The sequence below is a fragment of the Miniopterus natalensis genome, chromosome 1 (assembly GCF_054644295.1).
Source record: "Miniopterus natalensis isolate mMinNat1 chromosome 1, mMinNat1.hap1, whole genome shotgun sequence".
NCBI lineage: Eukaryota > Metazoa > Chordata > Mammalia > Chiroptera > Miniopteridae > Miniopterus > Miniopterus natalensis.
In genome coordinates, this window is record NC_142081.1 from 144,386,779 (window position 1) to 144,410,243 (window position 23,465).

Here is a 23,465-nt window from a genome sequence, read left to right on the forward strand (position 1 = left end):
CTATGATATTAAATACCTGTCTTCATGTTTTACCACTTTATGTGGGAGGATATTGAGGATTCTCAAACTCAGCCAAACTTAACTGAATTTTATTATGTTGTATGTCCATCTTTGAATTATTTTATACCACATATGTGCATGCTATCAGAAGAAATCACTGAATTTTAGGGCTTAAATTAAAAAATTTGAAGATGTACCCACCACCAATCACTTCAAAATGTTAGAGTAGACAAAACTTTCATTTCTGAAACCTAGGTAATTCTCCTTATGTGTGAAACTACATGGGGTTGTAGTAAATCAGCACTGTCTATTATTAACATGCTAGCAGGCCAATTGATTATATAGATCATAGTAGACTTCTAGCTATGACAAGAAACAGTTAGTTGTCCAAGTCCCCACATGTGCTGGATGGAGCCCCTCATGCTTTCTGAATCTCATTTCTAGGAAGAAATTCAGAGGGGGAATTCCAGCCCTTAGCACTTTTGCTACAGAATATTAATTAGGAAACATCTTTAAAATCAAAGCAAATACCTAGTATGGCTAAGGCCACACTAACTGAACCAACTTCTATCTTGGAAACTCCCACAAGAGAGACCTGATATGGACAAATCTACTAAAATGAGGTGGTTTAGGTGGCATGCAGGGTGGTTTTGGCAAAGGGGGAATAAAGTACTGGTGAAAGGCTATTTGAATGAACTTGAAAATACTTAAGGCCATGTTTAATTATAAAATGGGTTCTTAAATCTACCTTCATCTTTCTCAAAACCCTTTTCTATATTCCTAACCTTAAGTTTAGACAACCCAGGTTAAAGATAGCCAACTTGATAGCGTCACAAAATAAAATATAAAATTTTAAATCTACAAAGTTTATATAAAAAACTGAAAGTTAAAAATTGTTCCTCTTTCTCATCTATTGAGGTTAGAACATCATTTGCTATCATAAGTTTTGTATATAAATTATGGCTAAAGTACCTATACAAAAATAAAACGTTTGGTTGTTATAAAAGTTAAAAATAGTAAGTTAAAGTTATAAATAGTAAGTCTTCCTGGGGTAAACAGACGAGACCATTCTTAGAAAAATACCCTTGTTGGAGAAATACAAGTTTTGATGAATAGTAGGTATTACAAATACAAGGTAATGTGCAAGTCCTTTATTGCTTTACATTTGAATAGATGTCTATGTGTTTCCACAATTTCTGCATTACATACATATGGATATGAAGCCATTATAGTCACTTAAACTTTACATTCTTATTTATTTGAATTAATAACTAGTTTGAATCTTATGTGATTCTGTGAGAACTGTCTTTTGTATTTCCATTTGAGGTTCATAGTTTCATGGACCTCTAATGTCTGTGGTTAGACTAAGTGGTGCATGACACGTGTCTCTCGGGTAAAAGTACCATTTGTTGTCAGGTACCAGAGTCCAACCAATAAAAGGCATATCACTGTTGCCTAATACTGTTTCACTTGAGCATTAGCTTTCCACTGGAAAGCTCCTGTAAGTCACTGTATTAGTCATTTCAACAAAGATTGCTCCAATCAGGCTGCCTCTGTTGGTGATAAATAACATCACCCTTTTATGTTTTGCTTATAACTTTTCCTAGTTACGAAGACACTTGAGTTAGGATCATTTTACCAGAAATAAAAATAAGAATGCCACACACTTTCCATATTCAGTGAATTTTATATATCAAAGAAGAGGCATTCTCCTCTGTTGCCTTGTTGATCAAGCAGAACAAACATTAAACAATATATGTAGGAGGTACCTCCCAAAACACATCAGCTATTTTACATGGCATGTGAAGCAATACAGAAGCGCAGCAGAATAAAATAACAAGAGCTGCCATCTATGGAATACACTATGCTAAGCGCTTTACATTGCTTATAGTATATCCTAAAAACAATCATTTTACAGATTAGAAAAATGAGACTCAGATTAATTTAGTAAAGTGATTTGAGGAGCATAGAGAAACAAACCTTGAAATCCAGGCCCAATATTCTCCTTTACTTAAAAATCTTAGAGATAGAAAATTGATTTCTTATGGATGACATGGAATTATTAATTGGGACGTCCTTTAATAAGTCCATCACAATTTTGTATGGAGGCTAACAGAGCACTTGGCTGCTGTGGTTAGATGGGCCTTGCTGAAATTACAGGGAAAATACTGATCTGTGCTAGCCAGGTCAAAATCAAATAAAACAATGCTATTACAGTGAAATTCTACTGGTAGTACATGAGACTGTGGGATACTGCTATACTACTATATTGCAGTGATAAATAAGAGACCATGAAACAAAGATGGATGACTAATTCCAAAGTACAGCTGTATTTCTGTCAAGTATCAGAGGTTGTTAGGAGTTAACTCATTTTCCTTGATTAGAAGATAAATGAATTTCACCCCACTAAAGGTGGAAGAAAATGTATTACCCAACTGGATATAGATAAAGTCAGGATGTATGACAGTAATACAGTAATAAAAAGCCTTTACAGCATCAGAACCACCTTGTTCTTATGAAGAATCAATTAAAAAAAACTTTAGAAGGGAACTTCAAGTTATCCTTAAGTGGTCTCAACAACATCTATTAGTTTCAATTTAGTGAGGAAGTTAGTATTTTTAAGGAATTCTGCAAAAAATAAGTGTTAGGCTAAGAATATTCTTATGATGTGATGAAATCTTTTATACCATGGCAAAGTTATAGAATACACATACTATTTTAAAAATATTGTTTAAGAATTCTGTTTGAGAAAATACCCACTAAATACATTTCCTTAACAAGGGTGAACTTAAGAACTTAGATCTGAAACACTTGGAGTCTAAGACTCTCCAGAAAAGATAGTCATTTTTCCAACAACCAAAAATATCTCATGGGTCAGTAACAGTCACCCTAAAAAGAATCTAACTTTATATTATCTTTAGCCACACAAAACTGAATGTCTAGCATTTAAAGGAGAGAATTGATGGCTCTTTCAGTAGACGAACAAGATGGCTCTTTCTCTGTTTTGTTAAAGAAAGCAAAATTTAAATTTTGATCAGAGTAATTTTATGTATAAAGACAGTCCAGAGATTTCCCATATAGCCTGCACCCAGTTACCCTTATTATTAATATCTTACATTAGCATAGTAGATTCATTATTAAGAAACCAATATCGATCTATTAACTAAAATCTATATATTACTTAGATTTCCTTAGTTCTTATTTAATGCTTTTTTTCCTCTTCCAAGATCCCATCCAGAATACAACACTACACTTAGTTGTCATATGTCCTTATTTGCCTCTTGGTTTTGACAGTTATTTGTAGGATGCTCTTTTACTGGAATTTGTGGGATGTTTTTCTCATGATTTGACTGGGCTCAGAGGTTTGGGTGAGGAAGACCACAGAGGTGCCATTTCCATCACATCCTGTAAAAGGTGCATACCATCAACATGATTTATTACTGTTGATGTTGACCTTGATCACCTGGCTAAGCAGTGTTGTCAGCCTTCTCCACTGTAAAGTTACTATTTTTCACTTTCTTTCGATACTGTACTCTTTGGAAGGAAGTACTATGTGCAGCCAATATTAAGGATTAGGGAGTTATATTCCTCCTTCTTGAGGGTGGAGTATCTTTATATATAAATTATTTGGAATTCCTCTCTGCATGACAGATTTGTCTCTTCTCCATTTACTTATCATTTCTATTAGTATGGATTTGTATTTATTTTACATTTTGGCTTATAATTCAGTACTACTTTATTTAATGTTTCTACAATTGTTACAGCTTTGGTCATTGGGAGCTCTATCAGTTGGCTCCTGTGTTCCTTTGACATATCCCATCCATTTTGTGTGTGTGAAAGCAATTCCTTAATTTTTGGCACTACAAAATGCTCATTTCATCTTGTACATTTTCACTTTATTTCCCCTTTTATTGAAGAATTGGTATTAGAAACCAAGATCTGGGCACAAAGTGCGCTATTTCTACACCAGGTCTTCCAACCCATGGACACAGGATATCTCTACATTTATTTAGATCTTTATTTCCTACATCAGAGTTCCGTAGTTTCACTCTTATAAGACCCTGCATATATTTTGTTAGATTTATACCTAAGTATTTCTATTTTGGGTTCTAATTTTTTTTATTTCAAATTCCTATTGTTCGTTGATGGTAGATAGGAGATGAATTGACTTTTGTATGTTAACCTTGTATCCAATGACCTTGCTATAATCACTTATTCGTCCCATAAGGATTTGTTGTTGTTGATTTGGGGGAATTTTTTTACTAAGACAATCATGTCATTTGAGAACAGTTTTACTTCTTTTCATTTCCTTTTCTTTTCTTATTGCACTAGCCAGGACTTCCAATGTGATGTTGAATATATTTGTGTACTTGTTATATACTTTTCTGAGCTCTGTCACTTCTCTTCAAATCTTTAATCCAATTACTTTATGAGTTTTTCAGCTTTACATTGTTCTTTCCATTTTCTATCATTTAAAAAAATTCTCATTTTGAAATACTGAGTTATACTTTTCATCTTTTTTTCCTGCTTCATATTCATTTTTATTATAACAACTTTTAGTAAGACTCAACTATGATCCTACTTCGTGGTATATTTTTAGGCTAAATAAGTTATTCTGTACTTTTAAGAGGGAGGGATGAGTAGAATAGCTTTTCTAGTCTCATGGTTGTAGAGCTTCCTCTTCTGGCGTCCTCCTGTTATTTCTGAGCTGTCTCCTCTTCTCTCCCATGTTTATCTGGACCTGTTTTTTTTCCTTTGCCTCCATTGTCCATGTCCTGATCAATTTGAATTCTCCTCCCAGAAGTTTTTCCTTAGTGTTGGGCTTTGTCCAAGAAGGGAGTTCAGGTTTAAGTTTTGAGAGTCCGTAGCCCCCTCACTCCCACACACCCTTCTAAGCACTTTCAAATCTTCCTGCTCATCCCTTTGCTCTCACCGTGAAATTACAGTCTGCCAGTTTTGCTGATTTCACATTGGTTTCCCTTGCTTCTCAGTGAATACCAGTTGGCAGTTTGGGGGTCCTCCCATTCTCATATCCTTCAGATGCTATGTTGTCTTCCTACTATTTTCTCCTACACAGATGTTGATACTGAGTTGATGGTTTGTTCCCACCCACCCATATTTTGAGCTTTATAAGAATTCTTTTTCACGTAGTTATGTTGTAGCTATGATCTGAGCATGTTGCCATTAGTGTTATTTTTCTATCCTAGCTTTTTATGAGGAGGTTCAGACTGTACCATCTCTATAGGCACATTCCTAAAGTCTCCAATATTCATATATTACTTGGGAGGGGAGTGAATTAAAAAACAAACATTTTAAACACTTCTATACTTTTGAAGTCAATCAAAAATGCAAGTTGAAATAATTATAAATGATAGATTAATTCTGTTTTTATATACCTTTCAAGTCATTTTTAAAAATTAGTTTATATTTGGTTTTCCTAGCTAGAAATTAATGTACAGTTGTCCCTTGGTATCCATAGGGGATTAGTTCCAGGGCACTCCACAGATACCAAAATCCAAGGTTACTCAAGTCCCTTACGTAAAATGAGGTAGCATTTGCATATAACCAATGCGCATCCTCCCATATACTTTAAATCATCTCTAGATTATTTATACCTAATATAATGTAAATAGTTGTTATACTGTATTGTTAGGGAATAATCACAAGAAAAATAATCTGTACATGTTTATCACAGCACAACTATCACAGGTCTAACTACATACAGGGTGAGGCAATAGTAGGTTTAGTTGTACCTATGAAAAATACAATTAATAAATAATACAAGAATAAATTCTGTTTTGTATACTCACAACTGTAAACCTCCTTTTACCCCACCTTCTAGGACACATCAGCGACAATGTAACTTTTTTTAACAAAATATTTTCAGCCCTCCATTGGTTGAATCTGAGAATGCGAAACCTGCTGATCTGCAGGGTCGACTGTAATCACAAGTGTTGCTCTATTCTCACACCTCTCCACTCCCAACTTGCTGCAGAGTACTCTCAAAATTAATGGGATATCAGAATTAGGCTTAAAATAATGAAATTTGTGATGATTACCCAATGTTCTCAGGCCAAACATTTGGAGGAGCTCATAACTGTATTTATTACTATGTCTTCATGTCTTAAAATTCTGGTTCTATCTGTAGCCCCCTTCTCACTCTACAATCTACAGTCCAATTTAACAAACTGGCTACCAATTATCGGAATGTGGTTTCACAGACATGTTTTGTTTAGCCTACTCAGTACTAAAAAGAAAAAATTGTTGACAACACTTAAAAACCAGGTTTCACATAAAGGTTCAGATTTCTAGCTGCTCTTAAAAAATTGATATCTGATGTCATTAGGCCCACATTCCTACTTGGAACTTGTACTCTGATTAAATAATGTGCTCTCATGTTTGACACTGGTCTCCCAGAAAGCTCTCCTCCTTTCTTACCTTTCGGTCACATAACCTTAGAGGTTTGTAACCATGGACTAATATCTTTTTTATTTCATCGCATTGGCTTCAACTACCAAATATGTTGGCTTCAATTACCAAATATGTGATTTCTAAATCTATTTCTACTTAGATGTGCTGCAGACTCCCCAGAACTCATATATTCAAAATCACTTTTTTTTCAAAACCTATTCTTCTTCTGCTATCTCTAAATGATCCAGTTAACAAAATTACATTCCTACAGTTGTCCAAATTATAAAAAACCCTGGGGCTATTCTCTTCCTTCTTCCTCTCCCTACCCAAAACTTTTCAGTCAAGTACCAAACTATGACATGTCTTTGCTTTCACAGTTTCCAATATTTTAAATACCTTTCTCTTCTTCAAATCTAGAAAATCCCTAGTTACTTTCCAAGATATAACAAACTGAATCAACGGAAACTATATCTCCTGCTTCCAGGAGCATTTAGTTGCTCCTTTCCATGTACAAGTATCTCAAGTATATTATGTTATATTGTATTTATTTGATGCTGTTTCTCTCACTAGACTAGGGATTCCTTAGGGATACGAATCATGATTTAGTTATCTTTGTATCAAGGGTACCAAGACAAAAAATATGGAACTCAATAAATGTGTCAAACACATGAATTTTACAAATCAATAAAAAATGAGATTATTTCCTTTTTTTGTTTTTTGGTGTGGTTTTTTTTTCTGGTACTTTTTTTAGTGCTTGCTTTGGATTGATAATAGAATCATTTGAAATTTTGTACCATGACTATAAAGTTAAATGGCTTTGTCAAAAGAAAACTTATTGACTCCACTATTAAGTATGAGGGGTTTTAAAGTATCAAATTTTTTAAAATATCTAAGGATGCCAGGTATTAATTTTGAAGAAAAAAAAATTATAATTACTCATAAAACAGGTCCCTGAGGAACAACTGAGCAGCTGTTAAAAGATCTGGTACACCAGCCAGCCTGAGTTTAATGACCTACATGTGAAGGGCTGCATATCCAATTACTAATCCTCCCTCCGCTACTCTTTGCCCTCATATGGAGGCAGCTGAAAAAAGATGCCCTACTAACAAGTGAGAAATGGATCCAACGCTCAATTAAGAGATCTTTTAGATTTGAGATGAGAAAGAAACACAGAGTGACCCACAACCGTGTTACAGCTGACATGTTTTTCAAGAAATATTTGAGGGTTTAAAGCAAGGGAAACCTCACTTTTGTAAATTTAGATAAATTTCAATTCTTTTAGAAAACTCAAATTCTTAATTTGATTTTTATTCACTGGAACCTTTAAACATGTTCAGATATGTTTTCAAGTATCAAGGATAATTTACTTCTGAATTGTTTCCATACTGATAGCAGCCTTCTATTTCATTCAAACTTTATTCTTAACTTCAAATTCTGCAATAACCACTCGTTAAAAGTAGGAGCAAATAAAAACAACTAAACAGAAGACAACAATCTACAGGATTATGTTTCAGTTCTCTCTCAGTTGACTTGGTCTATATATAGCAAAAAGGTTACATAAGGTCAAGAATTATAAACAATGAAGTGTCACCTGATGTTTTGCGAAACAGCAGAGGAAAAATAACTCCAGGAATGAATGGGTAGTAGGATTTCCGGCTGTAAGCAAGAGAAACGGCCTAAACATTCTGCTTTAAATGCGTATTATTGGGAATTTGACTCACTTTTAAAATTTGATTTTCCACTTTAATTATGTACCATCATATGATACTGAAAACCTTCTTCTATATAAATTATGATTCGTTTATGCAAGAGATGCTGTCCTCTCATATCCAACAAAGAATGAAGAGCCCTTCGTCACTGTTTCGCATATTTAACTTTTAAGGGTAGGACTGTCTTAAGCACCCCCCGCCTCCCCCCCGGCCGCCAAAATCCCAAGAAAATATGAGTGAATACATGCTCGTGGGTCGTACACACGTGCCTTTAAGTGGAAAAACAAGCATCACTGTGACTACCTGACACTCTGAAAACCCTAACTCCTGACCCCGCCCCACATCACCCTCCTCCCCTTTTCTCCTATAGCCGGTCCGGAGCTGGCGCAGTTACATGATGTAAGACGTAACCGCCGAAGCCTCCAACGTGTAGCTACCGTCCCTACCTCTGGGAGTTGAAGTTTCCGGAGGACTTGTGAGCGTTATCAAGACCACTCCAGAAAGGCTTTCTGGGCGTGCTCTCAGGTTCCCCGAAAACTCCTCAGCTCGGTAAGTCCCCTGGGACTGAGACTCGCGCTGCCCTACCCTTTGGTAGCCTCCGGACACAAAAGGGGCGCTAAGCTAATGCCGCCCTCCATTAGCAATAAGGGCTTCCGGGGAAGAGGGGATTGGGGTTGTGGAAGTGGCTGCCGCGACCCAGTTCTCGAAGGAAGTGACGTCGGTAGAGCGCGCCCCGAGGCCCGCCAAGAAGCTTCCTGATTGGCTGGTTTCAGCTTAATCCCGCCTCTGGAGTGTGTCCGTTGGCGTCTGGCGTGGAGGGGAGAGTGGGGCGAGGCTCCGTCCACCCACGGTGGGGCGCCAGCTGTCGGTATCTGTCTGGGGGTCGGGATCCGATCCCTGGTTTATGAAGAGTGTGAGTTTCCAAACAGCGAAGGGAGAGGGAAATCTGGAGCCTGAAGGCAGGAAAACGAGTTACCGCATTTCTCCAGTGAGAGGCTGACGTAGCAGAGCGCTCGGAAATGTAGAGCGCCCCGGGGAAAGTTGAAGGTGCTTTTAGGCCCCATCGTGGTGCGCTCAGGACGATTTTAAGAAGACCGAGGTGTTACTTGATTTCACGGGAATATTTTGAGTGTTAAAATTCGGACTCTTTTGTAGAGAGGTAGAGAGGATAGCCGCAGACGATTTTCTCACTTTTTGTTTTCTAAATCCTCCCCGCTCCCCATCCCATCCCAACCTCCCATCCAGGGCACCTGACAGTTGAACGCTTTGGCTGCTGCAGATTTGGCCCGCGCGTTTTACAAAGGGTTTTCCTTCCCTGTCGCTGTCAGATCATTTAACTCCATTCCGCAATTATTTCAGCATTCGTTTGGATTTTTCAGGAGGGGAGCCTGTGTTATAATTTATGAAGTTTATTTTAGCTCAATAAGATCCATGAACGCAGGTTTTTAAAAAACTTTGGCCATTCACTGGATTTTTTTTTTTTTTTAATGTGTTCTTGCCGAAACCTATGCTGAGGAAGTAGAAATACAAGAAATATTGAAACACTTTTTTATGTATTCATCCCACACCAAAGGCCTTAGTCATATGTATACAGTTCTTAGTTTCATTAGACCACCTGATAATATATTTCTGTAAATAAATGAACAATTTAAGAAAATTGTATGCTAAACAGAATTTCACACAAATATTTCTATAATTGGTACACAATACCATTCTTAAATGTTTGTGGCACGTGGCTGAATTAATGAAAATGTACCGTGAGAGCAGAGCATCACTGAACACGGGAGGAATGCAAAACTCTGCCATGGAGCTTATAAACTGCAGACAAAACTAAAGTAAGAAATCACGTGTGCCTAGTAAACATATACTTGTATTTTACTGAACTCTCAGAGGGAAAGGGGGAAGGGGGGGCGGGAAGAGATTAACCAAAGAATTTATATGCATATATGGATAACCCCTGGACACAGACAATAGTCCGGGAGGCCTGGGGGAAGGGGTTGCAATGTGGAGGAGGCCAATGGGGGGAAAAAAGGGGGCATCTGTAATACTATCAACAATAAAGATAAATTGAAAAAATATATAATCTGAACAAGCTAGTTCATAGTGAACTGCTTATTGTAAGTATAGGCAGTGGGAGTTTGTTCATATCCTTGTTTGCACTGTGTGCTGTAAGCAATAATATGCAGGATCTCAAGCCAGCATTTTTGTTGTATTCTATGCCACAATGTATCTAGCTTATTCAAAGCTATAAAAAATTCACTTACTACAGTGCATTTTCTTAACTGGGAAGAGCTTTAAAAATAATAATGATAATGATGTTGACTAGCTTATGATCTTCCTATGTATTTGACAGGGTGTTTAAAAATGTTTCTATTCAATGATAGTTAAATTTAACTCAGACTTCTTAGATAGGAAAGACAAAAGCTCCCCCTGGTGTACATGAACTGTAAAATATTGTTATAAATTGCTTTTTAAATTTTCATATTATAGAGCCAATCAACACTTGCAGTTTTTGAACATAATAGAGAACTAGCAAAAAACAATGCCAATGATAATGGAAATAGTCTCTCTTAAAATATTCATTATTGTTTTATGAAGAGAGCAATTCCTTTCCTGTGAATTTTAATTGTGCTTTTAAGTTTGCATGTTTAGCTTAATGGTCAGGTTTAGCTTTTTTTTCCTCCACCCTACATTGTTTTGGATACATGCATTGCTGACTTTTATTTAATGTATGACCTATGAAAGGAAGTAAAATAAAAGTGATCCTGAAGATCGCATTATTTTAAAATTATCTTCTAATATTTTCAGGTTTACTGAGTTTCCTCTCTCAGTTCTTAAGTTGAATGCTTACTTTTATTTTCCAGCTTTAAAAAAAATACTAATAAATACACTCAAGGTTATCCATTTATCTCTACCTTTTGGCCTCTGTTTCTCTCATTCTGTAATTCAGGTCTTTTAACTGCTCTGACATATTTTTTCATTCTATTTCTGTCTGAATTCTGAGTCAGATTGTCAGGATGTCTTCTAATCCATCAATTATCTCTTGGACTCCAGGTAATCTGGAGTTTGTCTCACTTATTGAAATTTTTATATCTTCATTTCCTGGTTTCCAAATCGGTTCTTTTTCATAGATTTTTATTTGCTTTTGTATTAATTATAATATTTATATTATAAGTATAATATTTATAAATTAAACTTTAGTATCTGTATGTATAGGAAAAAACATAGTATATATAGGGTTCAGTACTATCTGCCTTTTTCCAGCATCTGCTGGGGATCTTAGAATGTATCCATTGCAAATAAGGGGGGACTACTGCATACCTTTTTGCATTAATTTTGTGCATATTTATGATTCATTTACAGGAATTTATTCTAAGGAAATAAATTACTGAGTCAAGGGTATCAATCTTTTAAAGCTTTTGAAACATAGATCTGTACAGCCGTCTGGAAAAATTGTGCCATGACTGCCAATAGTATCTGAAATTACCCCTTTTCATCACATTTTCTTTGCCAGTAAGTGACATTTAATTGTCTAAATTTTCATTTTTTTTTAATCCTCACCCTAGGATATGTTTACTTATTTTTAGAGCGAGGAAGAGAAAGAGAGAGAAAAAAACTGAGGTGAGAGAAACATTGATTGGTTGCCTTCCATGCACTTCAACCTGGATCGAACCTGCAACCTAGGTATATGCCCTGACCAGAATCAAACGTGCAACTTTTTGGTGTATGGGATGACACTTCAACCAACTGAGCCACCCGGCCAGGGCTAAATTTTCATTTTTGTTCATTTCTGATATGGTTTAATTTTAATCACATTTATTGGCCATTTGGTGTTTACTTTTTTGTGTGTGAATTATCTATGTCAAAAGTTGCTTTTTACTTTTTCAGAGGCATCAAATAATGTCATCTGAAATGGTGCCAGCATTTGTTGAGACTTCTAATGTTAAAAGCAAGCAAGACTTAAGTGAAGATCAGGAGGAGAGCAAGAAGCTAAGATTAGGTGAAGAGTTTGAACAAATATCTAAACGACAAATGAAAAAGCTAATAAAACAGAAACAATGGGAAGAACAGCGAGAACTCCGCAAGTATGTTTCAAAATACATGTATTCTACCCCTATTCAGAAATATGGAATGTTGGACCTTTCATAGTCCTTTGACGCATTAAAAGTAATTGTGTTAATTAAAATTGGGGCTATGCATATTGTTAGCTAATACTGTCAGTTGGCTGTTAAAACTGTATGTTTTGAATTATTTTGTTTAGCAATGTTTATGAATTTACACTGCACACTTTTTCTCACCCAAAATCTATTGTGAGTAGCAGCACAATTTCTGAAATAACTAAGTTAGGAAAGGGATATAATTAGCATCCATGTCCTAGATATGAAGCAAAAATAACCACCTCGGAGAGATCAAATTTGGGCCTAACGTTGATTTTGCTAAAACTATTGCAGGTTTTGTTGAGAACAGAGACTGAAGCTGTTCTTATACAGGGGTGGGCAAAAGGAGGTTTACAGTTGTGAGTATGCAAAACAGTTTATTCTTGTATTATTATTTATTTATTATTGTCTTTTTTGTATTACAATTGTAAACCTATTTTTGCCCACCCCTGTATAATACCAAAACTTACTGGGAGAAAATAAACTATAGTTGATGCAGATTAGAGAAAAAAGTATGTAAGATTTTTTTTTCCCCACTAACAATTTTACTTTGCTTTTTTCCTACACCATATAAATGTTGCTTGAAAATCATGTAGGGGAAGAATGATAAAAGTAAAATTTATCACAGCTCTCAAATTAAGTATTTATAGTTTTATTATAATATTATACTAAAACAACAAATGAATTTATTAGCAGTATAGTTAGGATTTGTGTAAAAAGCATTATATTGTTTTTACAAACCCTTTTCTTCCTTTCTAAAACTTTTAGATGGACTATGTAAAATTGCTGATATTTGACCAATTTTGATCCATGGAAGTGGGAATTTCTTATTGTTCAGCCGGCTGATTTAAAAAACTAATTGTTCCTTTGTCTATTTAGAGGAGTTTTGTAAATACCTGAGTATATAAATAACAACAAAAAGTTATTTCAATTACTAATTTTAGACAAAAGCGGAAGGAAAAACGCAAGAGAAAGCAATTAGAGCGACAATGTCAACTGGAATCAAACTCGGATGGAAATGACAGAAAACGAATTCGAAGAGGTGTTGTTCACAGCACGCTTCGCCTTATCATTGATTGCAGTTTTGACAGCTTGATGATATTAAAGGTATCATGAATCATTGTCAGAGAAATCCTGTAGGTAAACTAGGCTAAATAATTCTTGCTTTAATATATAATATCACTTTGATATAAATTTATGTACTAAAATACATCTTAAATCAAGTTTTTCAAACTCTATGCCCCCTAAATTAAAATTTCTTTTATGTATATGTATGTGTGTTGACAGAAGGAGAGACAAACACCATGATTGGATTATAAAACTCAATAACTGCATATTAATCATAAAGATCTGTTTTTATTTGTCCTAATCAAAATTAACAAAATAAGAAATATGATTGTCTGAATAGAATTGTTTCTTAATAGTTTGAGAAGCCTGGCTGTTTAAACAATGCTAGTAAAGAGACCATGCTTTAATTTCTAAGCCATTGGTAAATTATGAAAATAGTAATAGTATGTCACTAAGAGTTTTTTGCTGACTCTTAAGAAAGTAAATGTTTTCATAAACTAGCATTCTAAATGGATACAAAATGTGAAATAATGGTTCACTTACAGAGTATTAACTTTACTTATAGTAATTATTTTATTTGTTATGTAAGGAAATAGCATGGAATTTATCAGAAAGGACTTGTATTTCAAAAGAAAAAAATGAACCTGTGTAATCATCCCTTCTGCTTATTCTGTTCCACTAAGATTGTGGAATGGTCATGGATGATTTTGAAAATGCTGCTTTAAAAATTGCACTCTTTTATAGGACATTAAGAAACTTCATAAGCAGATTCAACGATGTTATGCAGAAAATCGACGAGCACTGCATCCTGTACAGGTATGTTTAAGAGATTTAAAAGAGACTCAAGTTTCCTTTCTTATATTTTCCTTCTTAGAGAACAAAATGCCTATTCGAAACATCTTTTTATAAAGATAAAGTAAAATATTTCAAACATTTTTTCAAGTGTCATTCTTAGACACACTGCCCAATCATCATCAGTCTTGTACACATTGATCTGCTCATTTCTGTGTAGTTGAACATCTTCATTAAAGGATATACACATATTTTCTTACTAGTTTCTTAGCTTTCATCCTTCCATTCTGGGGAGTAGGGGGAACCGATGTGTGCCGTGTTACCTTTTGGTAGGTTTATTCTACTTAAAAGATTTTGAGCCACTGATAATTTTGAAAAGTATTTCCTTAGCTAGAGGGAGGGAGTGCTTTGTAGACTAGCTGCCTGATACTGAGTTGCCTGCTGTTTGAATTCTAGGTGACCTAATAACATTGGCTCACTGACATTGAGAACTAGAAATTTTTAATGTATTTTTGGTTAGATATTTTCTTCTTATCAAGGGATAGTAATTATATATTTATGCGTTTTATATTCTTCTCACCCTTGCTTAGACTTGAAATAGGTGTCAGGTTTTAGGATCAAAGAATTATGGAGACTTTTGTTTGGTAAAAAACAACAGTGGTGGCAAAAGAAAGGGAATGGAAACTTGACATGGGAGCAGGGAGTTTGTAGACAAGTGATCATTAAGTGAAAGATTATAACTGCTCGAAAAAATGGGATAAAAATTTAGGTGGAATAAGGAAGATAATGGGTTATGAAATATAGAAAATATGTCATTTCTGCCACCAATTCTTGTATGTTTAAAGCATGCTAAAAATTTAGTTTTTACTAGAATGAAAATATTTTGTGTTTCATTGATGATCTGGTTAGTGTATGAAGAAAATAAAATACTGTATTTTAATAGTCATTTACTCTCTCTTTCTGTGCCTATGAATCTTTATCAGTTTTATTTGACAAGCCATGGAGGCCAGTTGAAAAAGAACATGGATGAAAATGACAAAGGATGGGTCAACTGGAAGGTAATTAAAGTACATTAACTCTCCCATAATTCCAAGTAGTTTTAAGCTTAAAGGTCTACATTTTTTATCTAAGTTCTACATAATGTTAATAAATACAAGAGTCACCAGTCTCCAAACCCTGTGTATCACTGTACCCAAATTTAAGGGTACTAATGGGAGACGCTAAAGAGACTGAGATATCTGTTTGTACTTGCTCTCATTAAATCTCACTTGCTATTTTGCCTCCAACTTTAAAACATATTTTTAAAAAAAAAAATTTTTTAAGTGTTTATTCAATCTCTGCCTATCAAACTGGCTGTGCATTATTTATAAGAGTGAAGTCACTCTAAAATTTAAAAATGTATTTGCATTGTTTCTTCTAAATCTGTGTTCTCCCATGTCCACATGTGGCTATTGAACTCTTGAAATGTGACTGGTCTGAATTGATATGTGCTATAAATGTGAAATATACATTGGATTTCAAAAACTTAGTACCAAAAACAAAAAAAGATAGAATATAAAATATCTCCTTGAAATTTTAAAAAATATCATATGTTGAAATGATAACATTTGGGGTATATTGTGTTGAATGCAACACAATACAATGCAATGTATTATTGAAATTAATTTCACTTCTTGTCACTTTTTTTTAATGTGACTACTAGAAGATTTAAAATTACATATGTGGCTCACATTTTTTATAGGACTAAACTATTCTCAGTCATTTGCAAAAATGACTAATAGATTGGGTTTAGTACAAATCCATGAGGAATCCTATTTTATTCAGAGAAGTAACTTTTTTTCGGAATTTTTTCTCTTTCTCAAAGCCAGTTCTCTCCGTGACATACTTTTCCTCTTATACTCACTAATCCCATAATGATTGCATTTATTTAATTAATAGCCTATAGTGTAAAACATTTTTAAAGGCTTAAGTTTTAAAGTACAATATACCAAATTTTATGATAGTGCCTATTTTCCTAAGAAATAATGTAATAAGTTAGAGTAGGCATACGTTCAGTTATTTTGTGCCTTGTTAAATTTATTATTTATACCACCCACTTTCCAGAAAAATGTTAGTTCACTGGTCTCTAATTTCAAGTTCTCCTGGGGGCCCTTATTAAGCATAGGGGCCAAATTTATAATATAAATTTTCCAGAAAAGTGGCTGTTTATTAATCAGTAGGTTATACATTTTAGGTTAGACAAGTCCTGCTTCATTTTTGGTTTCCTTAAAAATCACTGGTTGAATGTCATCTGAGCTTGGCGATGTAGTTTCTTTTATTCTAGCAATATAGTTTGCAAAATTCTGACTGCCAAATGTTCAGTTTTGTGCCTGTGACCTAACAATTTTGGTGAAGATTTCAAATGTGCATCTTTGTAGAAATGGATGCATGGAATTTATTAACTATATAAGCCATTTCCTTTTGACAGTTCATGTAGACAGAGAGGAGGTAATTGGAGAAGACATTCTTTAACCAGAAAACAGTGTGAGCAAATATGTGACAAAATGTGTTTGTTTTGTAGGAGCGGAGATAAAGTTAGAAAGAGTAGATTAGTGCCATATTCAGGAAAAGGTTACTAAGGTAAGGAGTTTCAATTTTATCCTACAAATGAAGATAAACATTGAAAGTAGTGTTTTTAGAAAATGAGTCTGCCATTAGTGTATGGAAGTAAATTGGGATCTGAGGCTAGAAACGGAAATAGCATTAAGAGGCCACTTAAATAATTGAGGTGTGAGGTGATAAGGAATTAAAGTAGTAGGTTATAAATAATGCATTGTAACATTCTTTCAAACTTCCTTCCATATGATTTACTTCCTTTCAAAATGATTGTTAGCCAATTTTCACAAAATTTTATTAATTTATCACATCTGTCCCTATGTGTCTTAAAGGATATCCACATTAAACCAGAACACTATATTGAATTCATAAAGAAAGAAGACCTGATTTATCTTACATCAGATTCACCTAATGTACTGAAGGACTTAGATGAATCAAAGGCTTATGTGATTGGAGGATTAGTAGATCACAACCATCACAAGGTACTAAGTTTTTATTTTTGCTTTTGCTTGTACTTAAAATTGATATGTCAGTTTTCTCAATTAACTAACACTTCTTGAGAGTAGCAATAATGCTGATGAAAGCTGATTTCTATTGAGTACCTGCTGTAACTCAGTCACCTTTCCAGCTAAGCAAAGCATTTCACATACAAGGTGGGGCAAAAGTAGTTTTGCAGTTGTTCGTATGGAAAATAATACAATAATAAATTATAATACAAGAATAAACTCTGTGTTCCACTTACTCACTACTGTAAACCTGATTTTGCCCCATCCTGCATATTAGTAGGCTTAATCCCCACTATAAACCAGTGAGGTCATTGCTATTATTATCTGCATTTTAGAGCTTAGGAACTGGAAGCCTAGAGAAACTAAGTCTAAAATCAGTAGTAGTAGGTAAAGCAGATACTTGAAACCAGGCAGATTGTTCTGGGTCCCAGATGCTTAAACAATATACTGTATTGAAAGAAGATGCTGCTGCTAATCAGTTTCTAGGCCACTGGTAAAATTTATAACAAAACTGATAAATTTATATATTAATTATGTGATTTTCATGGGATGTGTTTTCTGTTCTCATGTTATAATTTCTCCTTTTGTCTCTTTCCATCTCCTTATCCTCATTCAAATGAAAAATTACCAAAATAGACTTTCTAACAAAAAAACATAATTTTCGCCCAGGCGGGCGTGGCTCAGCGGTTAAGCGTCAGCCTAGGATCCAGGCAATCAGGATTCGATTCCCAGTCAGGGCACATGCCCGAGTTGCGGGCTTGATCAATGACTCTCTCCTCATTGATGTTTCTATCTCTCTCTCTCCCTCTCCTTTCCTCTCTCTGAAATCAATAAAGATATATTAAAAAAACAACAAAAACATAATTTTCTACTTTGCCAGCTACTTTGCAATATGCTAAATTCAAACCAACTAAAGAAAAAGCATGTTTACTACGTGTCTGAGGAAATATTGTCAACAGAATGATACAAATTCATTATTTTTAGTACCACTGTGCAGTAGAACTTTCTCTAATGTTGGAAATATTTATATCATTCTGTCCAGTGTGGTAGCCCTGTGGCCACTGAGCACATGAAACGTGTACAGTATAATTGAGAAATAGAATTTTTAAAAATTATAATCAATTTCAATTTAAGTAGTCACATGTGGCTCTACTTGAACAGTGCATCCCTATAACATCACAGAATTTTATCAGAATGATCTTTAGCCTTTTTATTGTTTTCTTAGTGGAAATACTCTATTTTGTTATTTATGTAGAACCAAATATTTATCTTTCATGTGTCTTTGAACTAAAACAATTTGTTTTCAAAAGCACCCGCCTCAATCATTAATTATTTGTCTCTAAAATATGCAAACTAGTGGTTGGGAAATTCACGTCTTCTTTCTCCTGTACTTTGTCTTTTAGCTATTTTAGTTCTGGTTAGACCCAGGCTTTACGGATTTTAATTTTGAGAAGAGAGAAAATTCATATTCAGTATTATTTAAATTGACAGAAAGGTAAAAATTAAATTTGTAGGCAATTTCAAAATATTTTCAGTTCAGCTTTTCATAGAATTTGTTTTTGTCATTTGTGCCTCTTAGTGTTATGTAATTGAAACATAGTTTTATCTATATGTCTTTTGTATTCATGGGAAGAGTGATGGTGCTTCTCTAGGAATTCTGTTTGAGTATTTTAAACTAAGAGAGAGGCAGTGTGGAATGGTGAAAAGGTATTTTGAGGCATGGGCCAAGTTTTTCCTATGGTTTTGCCACTGAGGAGCTTTGTGACAGAGCAGGGAAGAAATGTCTTTGGTTTCCTCACTTTAAAATTGGTTAAAACAAATGCCCTAAACATTCTGACTATCCATATTGTCAAGAGAATGTTTCCAAACTAGCTGTTAAACACAGACACACACACAAACACACACACTTCAGATAATGTTCTCTGAACTAAAATCTTTCCTAAAAATGATTTGTTCTGTCGTAGACTTTAAGTTAAAATAATTAATGTTCTAGTCCAAGTTATAGTGTCTTTGTTTTAGGGTCTCACATATAAACAAGCATCAGATCATGGAATTGATCATGCACAGCTACCCCTTGGAAATTTTGTGAAGATGAATAGTAGAAAAGTTTTGGCAATTAATCATGGTAAGCTATAAGGGGATGAACTGAAAATGTACCTGAGTGAACATTGTGAAGAATAACATTACATTTTCGTTTTGGACAAATAGAAAATGTAGACTTTGCTGAAGACAGAATTATAAAATGTAATGATTTATAAATTGTTTTAATATAGAAATAATACATGCATATTTTGAAAATGCAAAAAAATAAAGAAAAATAAGCTGTAATTTCACTACCCAGAGATACTTAATATCAACTTTTTTGTGTGTTTCCTTCCAGTTCGTTTCCTATGCATATATAATATTATTTGTGACATAATTGGATTCTTACTCTATTATATAAAATATTATCAATCTGGGTGTTTTCCCCTCATTTATAATTACATTTTTCTATGTCATTGAATTATAATTAATGGCTATGTAATATTTCATCATCTGAGTATACAGTAATGTAACCATTTTCTTGTTGATTTTTTTTTTTGCCCTTGTAAATAACATTATAATATTTGCCTGGAGTTTTTTTAGTAGAGATTTTTGTTGGTACACAACTGTTTGTTGGGCTCTTTTTTATGTGCTAAGAACTTTCTGTATAGTAGGCTCTAGGGAGTTATAGAAATGAGTTTACTGATTCAAGGACTGAACTTCTAAGACCTTTGATAGATGGTGGAAATTACTTTCTCATGAAGCAATCCAGCTTAACCCATCAGCAATATATTAATGTGAAGATACTTTGGAGACAGTATTAAGTTTTAACTCCTAATTCGGGGGGGGGGGGGGGGGGGAAGCAGGCAAGATGCTTCCCAGAGTGAGTGGCTCTTTATAGGAAAGATAGAATTTAGATTACTCCTAACCTTGTTTTCTTCTAGTTTTACATTAGCACATACAGGATAAAGAAGTGAAAGGGATAAAAAATAGGAAGGAAGCAAAACAATTCTCTGTCTATTGATTATTATCAACAAGGAATAATGGAAAACTTCTGAGTGCCTAAGAACTCAATTGAGGAAAAGCTAAAGAAGGGGTAACAGGCTTGAGAGCTGTGCAGCAAATTGGCTCTGACAGTGAATAGGAGAAGAAAGCGATAGGAACAAAGTAATGGTAAGGTCATACTGGCACTCCTAACACAAAAGCAATGTATTTTAAAATATAGGATGCAACATAGTGATGAACTTGGCTCAGAAATGTATGGAGTTTTTCTTTGTTTCAGTGTTTGAGATTATTCTGGAATACCTGGACACAAGAGACTGGCAAGAAGCATTCTTTACTGTTTTACCCCAAAGGAAAGGAGCTGTTCCCACAGACAAAACCAATGAAAGTTCTGCCCATGACAAGAAGTCTTCCAGGGTTGAAGGTGGATTGGACAGTGATTCCAGTGAGGAAGAAACTAGCAGAAATGAACTAGATTCACCACCTGAAGAAGAAAAGCAGGATAAAGAAAATAGCACTGAGTCTACAGTGAACTCTATACCATAGTAATGTCATCTGGGTTTTTTGTTTTGTTGTTTTTTAGTGTGTGTGGTTTTTTTTGATTAAGGAAAAACTAGGAGAAAATGAGGTGCTTCATAGAATATTCAAGTTGGAAGAAAACTTTATTTTACTTTTTATGATTTTTTTTTAAAACTTATACAGCAATAAAAAGTCCTTGTAAGAAAACACTTTCTGTTTTTGCATAAGATTTCAATATGTAATTTTTAAAAATAGTTTTCTAAGCCTCAAATAAGAGTTTTTGAGGAATTGTACTTTAATAATAAACCTTCATTGTCTTATTTACTGGGTTATATACTTCAGAGTGTGCCTTCTGAATCTTTAGTTTTATTATTTTATGTTTATATCAGTGTCTTTCTGACTTATTGCCTACTTATTTGTGGAGGCAGATTTCATAAATCACCTATAACTGTACCAAAATTTTCAGTATGGGAGGTTACCTTCTATTTGCAGCTTTTATATTCAATATAATAGCTTCAAAGGAATGAACATAGTGATTTAAGGAGGAAGTATCAGATTGATAAACTCAGCAACTTACTTCTTTTGGACTATGGATCTGTCTGTTTCTCCTTTTGATGCCTTTTAGTTGTTCTAATGCAATCACTGAAGAGTTGATCTCTTTAATATATTTTTATTTTATTTTTTTAAATATATTTCCTTAATTCAAATAATGGTGGTAAATTATTTCAATTACAAAACTTAATTTTTCAGGCTAGATTATTTCAAAAGGCTGTTGAAGGATCAATTTTGTCTTTACCTAGAAAGAAATAGCTCTCAGCAGCTATCTTTTCATTCCATATATGCTTTTATTTAAAAAAAAAAAAAAAAGTTGGTTCTTAAAGTAAATAAAGTTAACTTTATATGTGCATCTGCCTATCATATAAACAAACTAATGTAAATGTATATTTCTGTAAATAATATAAGCATGTATGAATATATGCATATAACTGTAGATACATGTGTGTCCACATCATGTGTGATTCTTATTTAATAAGCAGGATTCAGTTGCTGTATATGTGTATTATTTGTGTGAATGGTAGTGTTCAGCAACACTAAGGAATTTAAATTTCATAAAGTGCAAAATCTATAATTAAACATTTGTATAAGGACATTGGCAAGGGAATATGGGGCTGAATGAGATGTTTAGTTTCCTGTAGAGCAGTTATGTTTAAAGTAAGTGATTCTTCTTTGCCACAGCTGTAGCAAGATGTCAGAAGCCTTCGAGTGGATAAGTGAAGTTTCTGTTCTTTTTACTAATTGGCATCTTAAATTATGCACACATTTGGTAGAAAGTTTATTGGATTTAATATAGGTGTTCTCTGACCCTTTTTTTTTGCTGCTTTATTCTTAGTAATCTATTATAGTTATCCATTTAAAGTAAGGTCTGTGAGCAAGGTATGTAAATAAAAAGCTCCTACAATTCTAGAAGAACAAAGCTTATGTCTTAAGTTGTATTTTTCAAAGGTTCATGTTTTTCTGAGTAAATAGGGTTTAGTAGCATGAAATACTATACCTTTTACTTAAATTGTTCCATAGGGAATAGGCACAGTTTAATTTTGAAAGGTGGGAAAAATTGTTACAGGCACTATGTAGTTTAATTTTCACTAATTATAAAAGCCCTATATTAGTTTCCTATGACTGCCATAACAAATTTCCACAAATTGGATGGCTTAAAACAACAGAAATTTATTCTCTTACAGTCCTGGAGGCTAAAGAATTATTTGTAGCCGTTCCTAGCTTGTGTTGGTTGTCAGCAATCTCTGGTGTTCCTCAGCTTGCAGCTGTGTCACTCCAATCTCTGCTTTGTCATCACATGACCTTTCACCCTCTGTCTCCTGTGCCTGTGTCCCTCTTGTAAGGATACCAATCATTGGATTAGGTTTTACCCTACTTCAGTATGACCTCATCTTAACTTGATTGCATCTACAAAGACCCTATTTCCAAATAAGGTTACATACACAAGTATTAGATATAAGACTTGAACACATCTTTCAGGTGGACACAGTTCTATCCACTACAAGGCCATATCTTATTTAGGCTGTTCATGACAAGAAGATGAAGATTGCAATTAGAAATAACTTCTGAGATATTTAAAATTTTGGTTTTTTAAGTAATAGTAATCTTTTCTCTTAATGTATTCTCTCAACACTGTTTTGGTTTATTGAGGTAGCTTATTAAAATTCAGTAATATTAAAGTCACTTGTATTAGAACATAATGAAGGTAGGAAATTCAGTTAGTATTTAAATAAATATGCCAAATGGAGATATGTCTGCTGAAATAATATGATTTTCTCACATTTCATGTCTTAAAAATCTGTGGTCATCATAAAGCAAGCTCATTCTTAAGGGAAGGGACATTCTTTAGACCGGCGATTTTTCAACCTTTTTCATCTCATGACACATAAACTACTTACTAAAATTCTGTGACACACCAAAAAATACATTTTTTGCCAACCTGACAAAAAAAAGTATAATTTTGATTCATTCACACCAGACAGCTATTGTTATGTTGGCTGTCATTTTTTTTATTTGGCAATCTAAGGGAAAAGAGGCCAGTGCCCCTGACTAAATATAGTAGGTATTGCATGTTTTAAAAATTCCTATGGCACGCCAGTTGAAAATCACTGCTTTAGACATTCTCCAGA

At 34.1% G+C, this 23,465-nt stretch overlaps 2 protein-coding genes across 4 annotated transcripts in view; one reads left to right on the forward strand and one right to left on the reverse strand.

The window, feature by feature from the left end:
• Positions 1-8,668, reverse strand: part of MTTP (microsomal triglyceride transfer protein) — a 55,043-nt gene extending 46,375 nt beyond the window's left edge. Inside the window, exons 1-2 of one of the 3 annotated variants that reach the window (XM_016223633.2) lie at positions 8,567-8,658; positions 8,003-8,067 (exon numbers count right to left, since the gene is read on the reverse strand). The gene's annotated coding sequence lies outside the window, so the exon portion shown is untranslated. Of the gene's footprint in view, positions 1-8,002; positions 8,273-8,566 lie in introns of those variants that run through there. The other 2 variants (XM_016223635.2, XM_016223634.2) reach the window with 2 other exon arrangements.
• On the forward strand, positions 8,591-21,776 carry TRMT10A (tRNA methyltransferase 10A). Its single transcript, XM_016223636.2, has 8 exons — positions 8,591-8,669; positions 12,009-12,205; positions 13,222-13,384; positions 14,090-14,161; positions 15,121-15,195; positions 17,065-17,214; positions 19,258-19,363; positions 20,543-21,776. Exons 2-8 carry the CDS (start codon positions 12,021-12,023, stop codon positions 20,806-20,808), a joined length of 1,017 nt encoding a protein of 338 aa, XP_016079122.2. The 5' UTR covers positions 8,591-8,669; positions 12,009-12,020; the 3' UTR covers positions 20,809-21,776.
• Positions 21,777-23,465: the final 1,689 nt, after the last annotated feature.